The sequence below is a fragment of the Sapajus apella genome, unplaced genomic scaffold (genome assembly GCF_009761245.1).
Source record: "Sapajus apella isolate SASKATOON/1434 unplaced genomic scaffold, GSC_monkey_1.0 scaffold2, whole genome shotgun sequence".
Lineage (NCBI taxonomy): Eukaryota > Metazoa > Chordata > Mammalia > Primates > Cebidae > Sapajus > Sapajus apella.
The window spans coordinates 23,736,202-23,749,760 of record NW_022436942.1 but is presented as its reverse complement, the minus strand read 5'-3'; the positions used below and the strand labels follow the sequence as shown (position 1 = coordinate 23,749,760).

The following is a 13,559-nucleotide window of genomic DNA, read 5'->3' as shown; positions in this document are numbered from 1 at the left end:
GCCTCCCAAAGTGCTGGGATTACAGGCGTGAGCCACCGCGCCCGGCCCTGAAGCCTTTATATTTTTAAGCATCACTGTTGAAAAAAATATTTTTGTAGATGAATATTCAGGCAGTAGACCTGATCCAGTAGATCTGATCTTAGAATTTCTGATTAGCCACTTAAAGATCTAAGTATTAAATGGATTGTACTTTTTAACTGCAGTGCTTTGAAGGCAAAATTGTTTCTTTATTGAAATTTCTATTTTACTGGACATCAATTAATGTATGCCATGTGCCGAAAGTCAACTGAAAGGTATCGTTTTCTTACAGCATGTTAAGTGTGTTTGTACAGATTTACTTAAAATCCTTTCCATAGAAATCAGTCTGTTAGGTTTTTGGTTGAGGTGGGGGTGAGTTTGCTAAAATGTGATTCTTCAAGCTCTGTAATTACAACTCTATCCTTCTTCCTGTCAAAATCTTTCTTGCAAAAAAAAAATGGTGTTCCACTGGTCTAGTTCAGCCTGAGTAAGAGGAGGTAGCAAAAGGCTTCAGAGGTACCAAAGGTCATCTGTCTGGCTTCATGTTAGTAAAATGTTTTAGTAGAACATTACTGACTATAAAACATGCATGTCACACTTCTCGAAAAAAATACACACACAATTGTTTATAGTTCCTAATGTGTACCTTTGATTCTGCTTTTTAAGTAAAAATAATCTGCACTGACAAAGAAAATTATGATCTCCAACTGTATTTGCTGTTATGGAAAGGTGTTATTTGGTAAATTTCTTGTCAGCTAGGTTATAAATTCTACGAGCACATAAACTATATGTGCTCTCCCCTGTATCCTTGGGCCTGCCACAGTAACTGGAAAATAGTAGGCATTTGGTCTATTAATAGTTGTTGAATAACTGAATAGATAAGTTCCACAATATGTTCGGTGAAAAATCAAGTTAAAAATCAGAATGTGTTGTTACGATCCCATCGAAAAATGTTTTATATATTTCTGCGAATATGTTTGCATGCATGCACGTGCATGAATGTAGGAAAATGTCAGGATGGTAGAATTGTAGATGGTCTTAATCTTTTAATTTGCTAAAATTTTATGCATTTTTGCTATAAATGTGTATCACTTTTATAATTTAGTAAAAGACATCTAGGAGAGGGAGAAGAGTGAAGGATAAAGAACAGAGGATGGAAAATAACAAAGTAGTTACCACTAGGAGACAGATCGTTTAATCCTAAACTGGTAGGATTTCAAGTATCAATTCAGGAGGGCTCCTGTCACCCTTTGACCATTCCACACAGGTAAATACCTACTCTACTTACCCTGCTGCCTTCCAAAGCAAAGAGCTGCCCCGGTTCTGTTTTCAAATGGGTGATGGGTTGAGGGATTCTTCAAGGCTGAGACAGCTCAAGATTGCCACCTCCCACAGTCTTAAAAATATTCTATTCCCCCCAGCCGCCATCCTGGTCTGAGACTTGATGCCTTCACTCCGGAGCTTCTTCCGCTGTACTGCTCCCCTGGCACATGGTTTAGTGCCACTGTGTCAGGAACATGGAGGATGACACTAGTCCTGGAGTTCTCCTGGGATTTGGCCCGGAAAGCTGAGCCCTGACCCCTTGCCTTCCTCCATATTCCCCAGAGCCTCTTTCCTTCCCAGGCCTGCTCCAGGCTTCTTCTCCAATGTGCCTGTCTTAATAGGCCCCTTCCTTTAATTCCAGGTATCCTTAAGTCTTTCGCTACCTCCCTTGGTAGCCCCCTCCACCATTTCTCCTCACAAGAATTCAAAAGAGGGTCCTAGGCCCTCACTGTAAACTTTTCCCTCTGTCCTACCTTGGAGTGTGACCTATCCCATCTTCCATTCAGGCTGAGGGCATGGGGGGAGGGGCACTCTCCTTATTCACCTCTATTCATCCTTTCAATTGACCAACAAGCTTTCGCTCAGTTTCCCACCTGCTGTGCAGGGCCCCGAGATTATCAACACACATGGAGCAGTTGGATGAAGAGACTGAAGCAGATGTCTCCAAACCCTGGGGCTTCAGTCAGTTGGGTTGACTCAAGACAGTCAGCCTCTTCCCATTAAGTCAAGCAACACATGGAGCAGAGCTCCCAGGGTGTTTTCCTGCAGAGAGCTGGGGAGACAGCCAATGATGCTTCTTGCAGCGTCTCTACAAGGCCAGTAAGATCAACAATTCAGAGCTGCCTGCCCCTGCTCAAAGTATCCAGAGCTAGGCCAAGGGAAATTGGAAAGGGTGCTACCTCCTGCTTATAAGCTGTGAAAAGATGGGCAAGGATTTATTCATCTCTCAGGTATAGGAACTTTAAAATGTTCTCTTCTGCAATTCTTGAGGCCAGGGATGCTGTACTTTAGAGATTACATAGGGTGGGCCAAGGCTCAGAAATATGGAGCTCCCCTTGGACATCAGACAAATGTACAGATGCCCTCTCATTAGTACAGCCCTGATCTGACTTCTGGGCAGTAATACACGACCTACAGTGACTTACAAACTACTATTTTGCCATGCTTAATGGCATGCAGAAGGGATAGGTTTGGGGAGTGGGGGAGAAAATCACAGACTCTAAATGTCATCTCCCTGAGGCCCTCTGGTTTTTCCCTCAGTGACTGTCTCCCTACCCCTGTGCTCCCCAGGCTTGGCTTTCAGCCTTCTAAGAATGGCTGGTAAATACTGGTGTGAGGGCAGGCACACATCATCTCTGTTCCTAATTTTACATCCGCCTGGAGTGAGTTTACTAGTTTAACACTCCCACCCACTCTCTTACCCGATCAGTGAGTTTGGAAGGAAGGGCTGAGTTTGCAGAGCAACGCCCTTCCATCTCGTAGGATCTGGCTCTCCATAGCAAGCTTATATTCTGCTCTCTTGTATCCTCGACAAGGGATCTGACCCCATAGGGAAGGCTACAGTGGCCCTAGGATGCTTCTACCCAGGTGAAAAATCTGGCCTAATCCTGAGGGCCTGTGATAGGAAACCCTTTCTGTTCGAGGTAAAAGACACATACTCCAGTATCTTCTTTGTTGGTAATAAAGGAAATATTGACCCTCATCTGCTCATTTGTCTTATTTTTTTAATTGGCTCAGAACCTATGCAAGGAAAAGAGGATGTTATGTATTGAACCCTTCAGATTCCAAGAGCTGTGTTTGCAGAAGGAGGATTGGTTCTGTGTCTGGCTGGGATGGTGGTAGAACAGAGGAACTGAAGTCCCAGCGGAATCTGTTCCCTTGATGAACTGCAGAACCCTCTTCTTACAAGACTGGATTTCAGAGGCCTGCTCAGAGGCTAGAGGATGGATGGGATGACTTTCTTGGGAGTGGGGAAGGTCTCCCCCTACATGACATACTTTTGGGCAGACCTATCACAGGAATCCCAACCAAATAGATGGAGAAGCCAAAACTATTCAGTAGCCTTTATAACCACTTTTAAATTCTCAGAAGACCATCACCCCCACCTGATTTCTCATCACTTTTGGGTCATGATCTATTCTGTGACTGCTGGAATAAAAGACAAACACCAGAATGTGAAATTCAGTGCAATTTATTGAGAAAAGAAAGTGCAACATACTCATCACCAGAGGATCTACAGCTCAGGGAATCGGAGGACAGGAGGGAGTCAGGATCTGAAGCCCAGATGTAGGGAGGGCTCCCTGGGAACCGGCAGTCTGGAGATCCTAACCGTGTACCCTCCAGCACTGAACCCATGGCACTGCCCTCCTCGGAGAGTGCTGAGGTGACTGGCTTTAAATCACCAACTCCCAGTAAGAGCGGGAGATGGGCCAGAGTGGGAACAACCCAGGCTGGAAAGACAGAGACTGGCTTGTACTCAGGGGTTGCTGTCCAAAGTAAGGGGCCATTACAGGGAGTCTCCCAGGGGCATCATCATCCCAGACTAGCAGCTGGATCTCCATGGCCCTGGGAAGGTCACGGGGTTGGAGAAACCAGGAGTTCAGCTTCTTCTCCAGGGAATTTGAGGAAAAATGTGGTTGAACCCTGTGCATCTATTGATGCCAAGCAGACAGTGGGAAATGCTATTGCAGGTTGAGTGGGAAGCAGCTGGTTATAGAGACTGGGCACAGAAGATCACTTGGTGGAGCTATGCTGGCTTGAGCTGGTGGTCTGGGAGAAGCGGATATTGGTGCTGCCTCCACCACCAGACTTGTAGCCACTGCCTCCAGAAGTCTGGATGCTGCCAGAGCTGGAGCCCATTCCACTGTGGCCCCCAGAGATGCTACCAGCACCACTGAGCCTGCTGCCACTACTGCTGGTCTGGTAGCCCCCACTGCTGCCCCTGCCCTCGGCACTGCCAATGCTGACCCCTCCGTAGCCACTGCTGCCGCCACCACTGACTCCATAGCCACTGCTGCTGCTGCTGCTGCTGCCGCCTCTGTAGCCACCACTGCCACTGCCACTGACCCCTCCAAAAATTCCACGGCTACTGCCAGAGCTGCCATTTGTGCTGGTGACATTGCTGACCACTGCTATAAGACAACAGGCACACAATTCAGTCAAAAGGCCTGGGACACTGGAAGCCAAAGCCGTATTACATCCCTACCCCGCTTGACTATGTGACTTAGAGAAAGATGCTAACTTCTCTAGTGCCTCAGTTTGCAAACTGTGAGAGTGAGCCTGCCCTCTGGTGCCTTCCCCCAAGAACAGGAACCAGAAGTATCCATAGAAATTTCTGGTTCTCCAACCTAGGCCACTCCCCAAACCAGAGGGGTTTTAGCTTTAGCCTGAGAGGTTGTCAGCTTACACTAGGGGTAGAGCATGTTGCCGTGGCCTGAGATCCTGGACGCTGTCAGGTGGCCTGGCATCCTGGGATGGAACAGGCCTTCTTGGCTGAAGGTCAGCCAGTGAGGATGTTTCTAGTTGCCCTTTTTACAACCCAGGGAGAAGGTTTTCTGAATAGGCTACTTACAAATGCACACGGCACTCTGACACTCTCCAGACATCCTGAAAAGGAAGAGGAGATGTGAATTCTTTGTGCAATGAGTCAATAGCCAAAGAGCTGAGAGTTCACAACTTTGAGAGCCACACCCTCCCATTTGTCCCACTAGGGGTCAAGATCCTGTAAGAAGAAAGCTTATTTCGAGTCTGTTTCCATGACCATATCTCCCCAGAAAAGGGGGCTGCTTCAAGGGTTGAGACTTCCCACCCTTTTCCCATCAGCCCTTAGAGATTATCTTCCCTAAGAAAACTATCTGACTCCCAGCTCTGCTTTGATTGGCCTGTCCCCACCTCTCATACCGTTCTAAGACCATCTTCCCACCTTAGCATATCTTTCCATCTTCTCTACCCAGCCGTGGATTTTTTATCTCCAATTCTCCCTTTTCAAGAAGGCTTCCATTATGAGCCCTCCTGGAGTGATTGTGGACATGATGGGAGTTGTTCAGAGTGGAGAAAATATGGGAGGGGCTGACACTCAACGTAAGATGGATTTGAAATGTCCCACCTACACTGCCCATCTTCCTGTGTCTTATTCCTGATCATGGAGCAGGCACATCCACATATCTGAGAAGATATGGAGTGGATCTGCACACCTTGCCAATGTGTGCCCACTGATGTCAACCACTCCCTCCTCATCCCGTGACTCCTAGTACACTTGACATCATCTTCACTCTCACTTTCCTTCTCATGCTTGGCTTCTGTTTCCTCCATCAGATTGGGAGCTACCTGAGGACAGAGGAGTAGCTTCCCTCTGAACACATGATGCATTGGGCAGGAACTCAGCAGAAAGATCTCTCAATTCTTGACGCTCCTTTAGCATTTGATAACCACCCACTAAGCCTTTATCTTCTGCTTAATGTTGTATTATTTTCCAAGAGCACGGATACATCAACCATCTCCCATACGGACTCAGCTTCATGGGTGGGGCTTGTCTATACTGAGTTTTCCAGTATGGTAGCTAGTAGTCATATGATGCTGTTTAAGTTAGTTCAAATTAAATTAAATGTACAACTCTGTTTCTCAGTTGCACTAGCCACATTTCCAGGGCTCCAGTGGCTAATGGCTACTGTATTAGACGGCACAAAAATAGAACATTTTCATCATCTCAGAAACTTCCAATGGACTGCACTGGTCTACCACTTGTCATAATGCCCAAGAACCTTCCTAATACAGTGAACGTAATGAAGATCAACAGAGATACGTAGTATAATATTGATGTCCATGATACATTTGAGAGTTGGATGATCTTGATGGACTTAAAATAGTGGGGCCTTGAATCCTTGACTGTCATCCAAGACACTCCTTGCCCTTTGAGTGTTTCTCTGCTTATCATCTTGCCCCCTTTCCACATTATCAAAAGTCACTCTAAAACCGTATCTGGAGAATGGTGATCCCACAGTCCCTCACCTGCACTCCTCTCCCTCCAGCAGCTTGCGGTAGGTGGCAATCTCCACATCCAGCGCCAGCTTGACGTTCATCAGCTCCTGGTAGTCACGCAGGAGCCGAGCCAGGTCATCCTTGGCCTTCTGTAGGGCAGCCTGCAAGTCTTGGAGCTTGGTGTTGGCATCCTTGAGGGCCATCTCTCCACGCTGCTCAGCCTCTGCAATTGCTGTCTGTAGGTTGGCATTCTGGAACAGGAAGAAGTAGAAGATCAATTAACGTAATGACCAGAAAACAAACACTTGATCTTTACTAGGAGTAGATCTCTTTCCCCACATCCTGCATCCCTTCCTCCCTTTTCTTAGAAATCCCAATGGAACATGCTCAAGAAAAGAATTCAGTTTTGCAATTGGTTAATTCATCTTTGGGCCATTGAAATCAACTTGTGGCTCATCAAGAAAGGGAACACTGATTTGCTTTCCTATGCTGCTGAAAGTAGTAGTGGTCTGGTTAGTCTCTAATCTTTTTTTGCAAGACTGTTAAATACTCTCTTGCTTAATCACTTCATTCCAATAATACACAGCAGCCATCAAGGTTATGTGAACTGTGTGAGAAACAGCTTCACTAAATGTAGATCCTGCTGAGAGCTGAGTGTTTAAGTCCAACACTGCAGTGGTAGGATTTGCTAGGCAAACCGGAATAAGCAAACATCTTTCTTGAGTGAGCATTCCAAGAAGCTCAGCCTCCAAGAGAAATATCTGGGAGAACAGAGTTTTCCAAAGACTGTGCTATCCCCACGTGTGACACCATGAAAGGACAGAGAGGACCTGTGGCAGAGGAGCAGAGCTGGTGCTGCTTCTCCCCAGGACCCAGAAGACCTCTGGGATCTCTCCATTAAACCCAGCCCCACCTGCTTCTTGACATTTTCAATCTCAGCCCGTAGCCTCTGGATCATCCTGTTGAGCTCCATGATCTCACTCTTGGTGTTCCTCAGGTCATCTCCATGCCTGCCAGCTGTGGTCTGCAGCTCCCCAAGCTGACAGAGGAAAACCAATCAACATGGCTTTTGTACAGTGTTGGCACATTCTTGATGAAGGTCATCAGGATCTAAGGACACAAGGAGGGTTCCCACCTTGGTCTGGTACAGGGCCTCAGCCTCAGCCTTGCTCCTCTGGGCGATCTCCTCGTACTGGGCACGGACCTCGGCAATGATGCTGTCCAGGTCCAGGCAGCGGTTGTTGTCCATGGACAGAACCACAGACGTGTCACTGACGTGGCTCTGCATCTGGGACAGCTCCTTTAGGAAACATGGATAGTTACTCTCACCATCCCCTGGCCCAAAAGATGCTGGGAATCCTCTACTAGCGGAGATACCTCAAAGATGGGGCTAGAAGCATGTCAGTTGGAAAAAGAAGCTCATACTTCAGGTCTGGCTACAGCCTAAAAGATGCTAGAAAACAAGGCTAAAGGAAATAGCAAATATAGTTGGGCTGTCAGCCTGAAGGTATCAGCCAACGAGCCCTATTGTGTAGGTTTCCATGGGCCCCTAGCAGGGAGGAATATTGTAAAGAGACCAGCTGTGATACAGATATAGGAGCCAGAGAAAAGGCGCAGAGCAAAATGGCCTGAGGACCTGTGAGCCAGGCCTATGCAGACTGAGGAAGCTCAGCTAACATTTCCTAGGTGGGATGGAGCTGAGTTCTGAGCCCCATTACTGGTTTTGTGAGTGTTGTGCTGTTTGGCTGTCCCTAAAGTTATGCTTGGGAAGATGCAGACAGGAAGGCTCCGTAGCTTGGCAAACCAAGGAATCACCATCTCATAGAGGGCCCTCAGGAAGCTGACTTCATCTGTCAGGCTGTCCACCTTGGCCTGCAGCTCCACCTTGTTCATGAAAGCCGCATCCACATCCTGCAGGGGAGGTCAGAAACCCAGAGAATGACCCTCAGTTCCCCTCCCACCCAGGGGCTCTTTCCTAAGCCCTCACGTCTCGTCTTTGTTCCTCCCCCAGCTCCCCTCCTAATTGTGACTTCTCATCTTCCCTTTTCTACTTAAAATTTTCTACTTTTCTACTTTCTACTTCCCTTTTCTACTTCCGAAGTCTACTTAAAATAAGGAAAATCAAAGCGGCTTTCTTCCTTTTAATCGCTCAACATACCAAACCCCAATGCTTTAACAAAATACAAACCATAAGGCACAGAGTAACCATCTGATTTCAGGGTAGAAAAATCACACTTACCTGATATGTATGTGACTTTGGCTGTATAGTACCAGAAACCTCACCCTCCTGAACAGAAATTAGAGTATTCTCACTACTTCATCTTTACAATGACTGGTATAAATATGCTACAAGTTTTTGCTGATTGTTATTAATAGCATCTGGAGTACATTTGTAGGCTGAAAATCTTGATTAATTCTACACATAAAGTGCTCATTATTAGTTCATAATGCTAATCACTCATTATTCGCAGTAACATTTTAATACACCTTCTCATGGTAATATACTTAGAGCAGCTTCCTTCATTAAACATTTCACTTCCAAAAATGCAAGGAAAAGTGTCAATCCCACACACAGGATAAGGTGACTGTCCCCCACGACAGCTGGCTGTGCTCTCTCTCCTTGGGGGACAGCTCCCAGAAAGGGAACCTGGATAAGCTGGTCCAGGCTCACCTACCTTCTTGAGCCCCACAAACTCATTCTCTGCCGCAGTGCGTTTGTTGATTTCATCCTCATACCTGGAACAGGAAGAGGCAAACATTTGATCAGCGACATTTCAGGAGTGAAAAAGAAAGATGAGGATTCCAGGCAGTCTCCCCACTAGTGCAGAGACCGGACCAGCTTCATGGGCATGTGACCTGTGCAGTTACATGGGACCCTGGGCTCAGGGTCCTCACATTCACCTCAATGCTGGCACCATCTTGACACTCTTTCTCTTTTTTTTTCTCTGAGACAGGGTCTCACCCTGTCACCCAGGCTGGAATACAGTGGCATAAGCATGGCTCACTGCGGCCTCAACCTCTCAGGCTCAGGCAATCCTCCTGCCTCAGACTCCTGAGTAGCTGGAACCAAAATTAGCCACGATGCCCAGCTAATTTTTTAATTTTTAGTAGAGACAAGGTCTCACTTTGTTGCCCAAGCTGGCCTCCAGCTGCTGGGCTCAAGTGATTCTCTCACCTCAGCCTTCGAAAGTAGTGGGATTACAGGCATGATTGAAATTCTTAATAATTTTGTAACTAGGTTCCTGCATTATCATTTTGCACTGAGCCCTGAAAATTATGTAGCTGGTCCTACCCAGAGACCTCTCAGAGCTCAGGGCACCACCTGGGCCACTTCCCTCTAAATCCAGTGGCGGGCAGAGGTAGGGACAGTCACGGTGAGAGGGCAGACTTCAAGGAGCTTGGCTACTTGCCTGGGCTCTTTGATTGACTTTGTGAAGCACAATATGTGCATATGAAACCCAATAAAATATTTGCTCTCATTGGGCTTTTCTGCCTGTTTTCTCTGTTTCTGTTTTCCTTCATTACAGTTACTTCTTGTTAAGAATGAACTCATGTCTTCTGAATGCATCAAAGTTGTGGGATTCCTGCCTGTTAAGGACTAAAATCTAATACCAAGAGTTTGGATTTCACAAAGCTTGAGGAACTGGACTGATTCCAGGAGAAAAGAGTTCTCTGGGCAGGACCTCTTTTTTTCCCTCTAGGAGAAAAGAGGCCTCTGGGATCTCTTTTGGGAATGGGAATCTGAGTTGCCACTGGATTCCCAGAGCCAGCACAGAGCCTGCCAGAGAGTGGGTGCCTACCACGCGGGTGCGGCTGAATCGGAATAGGGCCTCCACAGAGCAGGTGTGCCCATCCTGGAGATTCTGACCCCTGGAGAAATTTGGAACTCCCTCCCACCTCGAGAGGCCCAGTTTGCTCCTCACAGACCTCAGCAGGTAAGGACTGCAACTTGGATGGCGGGGGAGGAGGCAAACCAAAGCCGCAGAACAGGGGATTGGACAGGAAACACTGAAAGAGGCCTTTACAAAGCACAGCCCCGGGCATCTGCCTAGAACCCCCGGGAGCTGGGGAGCACTCACATCCCTGGGACCTGCCCCACACCTATGATTCAGAACACCTAGGTCTGCAATACAGGAATACGCATTGTTGACAAGCATCCCAGGTGATTCCTAGGTACAGTCAAGTGTGGTGGACTACCCATCCTAAAAGGCTCTAAACTTTGGGAGGACTTTTTTGTCCCTCTGAGCTGGAATAGGAGGGGGCCTGCCTGGAGACTGAAATCTGTGTCGTAGCCACATAGAAGTCTCAGCCCCCACCCTCTCACCCCCTTCTGCTTGGTCATGCTTCACTCAATAAATCCATCCCAGAGTATTGACAGAAGGCACAGTTGGGAACAGCTGAAATCCCAAATTAGGACCACACCTCCCTGCTAATTCCCCAGAAGGGGAAACTCCCCAGGAGGAGCCCTCACTTCTTTTTGAAGTCTTCCACCAGGTCCTGCATGTTCTTCAGCTCTCCCTCCAGGTTCCCCTTCTCCCCTAGAAGTGAATCCAGCTGCTTGCGCAGGAAGCTGATGTAGGATTCAAAACAAGGCTCCAGGCTCCTGGGCCCTGAGCCAGAGCCTGTGGTCTGCTGCTGGAGCAGTTCCCACTTGGTCCCCAGGACCTTGTTCTGCTGTTCCAGGAACCGCACCTGCATCAGGGGAGGAAGAAAAGGAGTCAGCCTCTTGAGTTGGGCATGTGGGGCCGCCCATCCCAAATGGTGGAAATGTGGAGAAGGAACCCAATTCTTCAATCTGCAATTGCCCCTGTTTTTTAATTTGGAAAGGATGAAGAGTTAGAAAACAGAGAGTTAGGATTTGTTGAGTGATTACGCCATACCTGTTATTTTCATGTATTTCCATCACATTTAATCCTCATAACCACCTATAAAGGAGTTGCTGTGATCCCCATTTTGTAGATAAGGAAACTGAGACTCAAAGAATTTAAGTTTCCCAAAGTGACGAGTCTATGAGTGACAGAGCTAAGAATCAAACCCAGGACTGCCCTGGGTCTAAAGGGATCCTTCAGAATACAACTAAAGGAGGTCAGCACAAATAAAGTTATTTGTCATTGTTTCTTCAATGTAAGCTTTTTTCAGCTCCAGAAAGGCAGTGAAAACAGTCAATGAGATCTAACATTTCTTTACAGGTTTCACGTATGAAGACCTTTCAGTTATTCAGCTTGCAGCTGACCTAGAATTCACTTCAGATCCTGGGCTCAGTCCCCCACAGACCCAGCACACCCTTGTCTGCCCCAGCATGGACAGCTCAGTTTAATATTGGCTGAAGCACAACATCATTTGGAAGATGAGGCAGTTGCCAATACTCCTCATTTAGAGGCAGGCCCAAGATCTGTGCTAACTCAAGTTTTCATGACCAGCTAGTTTGGATTATCAAGCAATTGCTTTTCAGGAGGAATTAAAGTAACTGCAATAATTTCATGACTAATGCCTCATTCTTCAAAGAGCAAAGAGCATGTTTGGACTCTCACTTCATTTACCTTCATCTCATTCCTAGCAGGAAACCAGGACCAGGAATTCTTCCCCCCGTTTCACAGCTGGGAAAACAAGGTCCACAAAGTAAAAGACAGTGAAAGGCTCACTGTTCTGTAGGGACCAAGGCAGCACCAGAACAAGAGTCAGCCACCCCTGCACTGTGTCTCACAGGTCCCATGGCATCTTTCTACACCAACCCCTGGGAACCCCAAGCCCTCCACAACACCTCTTGGCCTTGCCCTCACCTTGTCAATGAAGGAGGCAAACTTGTTGTTGAGGGTCTTGATCTGCTCCCGCTCCTGGGCCTTTACTTGCCCAATCTGGGGGTCGATCTCCACATTGAGGGGCTGCAGGAGGCTCTGGTTGACAGTCACTTCCTGAATTCCCCCGGGAAAGCCCCCAGGGCCAAAGCCGCCAGGACTGCCAAAGCTGCCAGGCCCACCAAAGCCACCAGGGCCACCAAAGCCACCAGCCCCTCCAAAGCCACTACCTACTCCTCTGCCACCACCAAAGCCACCACCATAGCTGCCCCCAAAGCCACTTCCATAACCACCTCCAAAGCCACAGCTGCTACGCCCTCCACCAAAGCCACCAGCCCAGGAGCCGCCAGTGGCCACGCTGATGGAGATGCTCTTGTTGCCACCCAGGTTGTAGAGGCTGCGACTGCCAAAGCCACCTGCTCCGCTCCGGAAGCCACAGGCCCCTCCGCTAGCTCCCCCAGAGCGGGCTACAAATGTGCAGAGGAGGGGTCTCAGGCCAAACCCTCCCCCGACCATCCCAGACTGACAGCAGGCAATTTCTGGACCCAGAAGCAAAACGGGACAGAATATGAAAACCCTCCAGCTGGCTGGTAGAGTCGGTTCAAGGCCCCCACTCATCTTAGGAGGAGAGAGTGTGTTATGTCTAGGCCCCAACTCAGTCTTCTGGAGGGGATCTCCTCCCTGCTCCACTCCCTGGTCTGGGTCAGATGCCCCTCCTTGTCTTCCCACCATACCCTGTACTTTTCCCATCATAGCCATGACATAAAGTATACTTACCTGCTTACTTGTCCATACCCCTCCAGTCCCTGAGCTTCTTGAGGGCAAGACTTGAGTCCCGTCCATCCTAAATGATCCTAAACGTCCAGCACCTAGCATAAGGTAAGGACAGCATGAACGTGTTAACTGACTGATGACTGATGTCTAAAAATGCAAATACCTAAAACCAGCTCCCAGCCCTGTGAATGAAAATCTTCAGAAGAAGGGCTTGAGGATTTTCATTTGTAACAAGCCCTCCAGGTAATCAATACAATGCAGGAAGTCTGGGAAGCCCTGTCTAGACCATGGCTATTCCACATGGGCCAGGAGTAGGAGGATGGAGAGCCCTTGATGGCAGAAGGAATGACACATGATGAGCTACCACTCTCACTCCCAAGAGCTCAGCCAACCCCCACCCCCATCCAACCCACCTCCACACCCAAACCCACCACACAGGGCAAGAGCAAATTCTCAGGTTGTCTGCATAGGAGATTTCACACATGACAGGAGCAAGGGGAACTGATTTCCCTGAGAAATTGGTGGGGTTCTATGTCCAGAATTCCAGCCAAATTGGCAGTGGGCACTCTGCCTCTCCGAGTTTCTGGTTTCTGAACAGTCCAGACCAGGGAAGACGATTGGTCTGAGAATCTGTGGAACACCTTGAGTTGAGCACTTCAAGAGCTCTGCAGC

At 47.9% G+C, this 13,559-nt stretch overlaps 1 protein-coding gene across 1 annotated transcript; it reads right to left on the bottom strand.

The window, feature by feature from the left end:
- Nucleotides 1–4,074: 4,074 nt before the first annotated feature.
- KRT76 (keratin 76) lies at nt 4,075–12,629 on the bottom strand. The gene is made up of 9 exons (XM_032244602.1): nt 12,099–12,629; nt 10,790–11,010; nt 8,994–9,054; nt 8,134–8,229; nt 7,454–7,618; nt 7,232–7,357; nt 6,349–6,569; nt 4,913–4,947; nt 4,075–4,472 (listed from the first exon to the last, which is right to left on the bottom strand). The coding sequence occupies exons 1-9, from the start codon at nt 12,627–12,629 to the stop codon at nt 4,075–4,077; spliced, it is 1,854 nt and encodes a 617-aa protein (XP_032100493.1).
- Between the last annotated feature and the right edge of the window lie 930 nt (nt 12,630–13,559).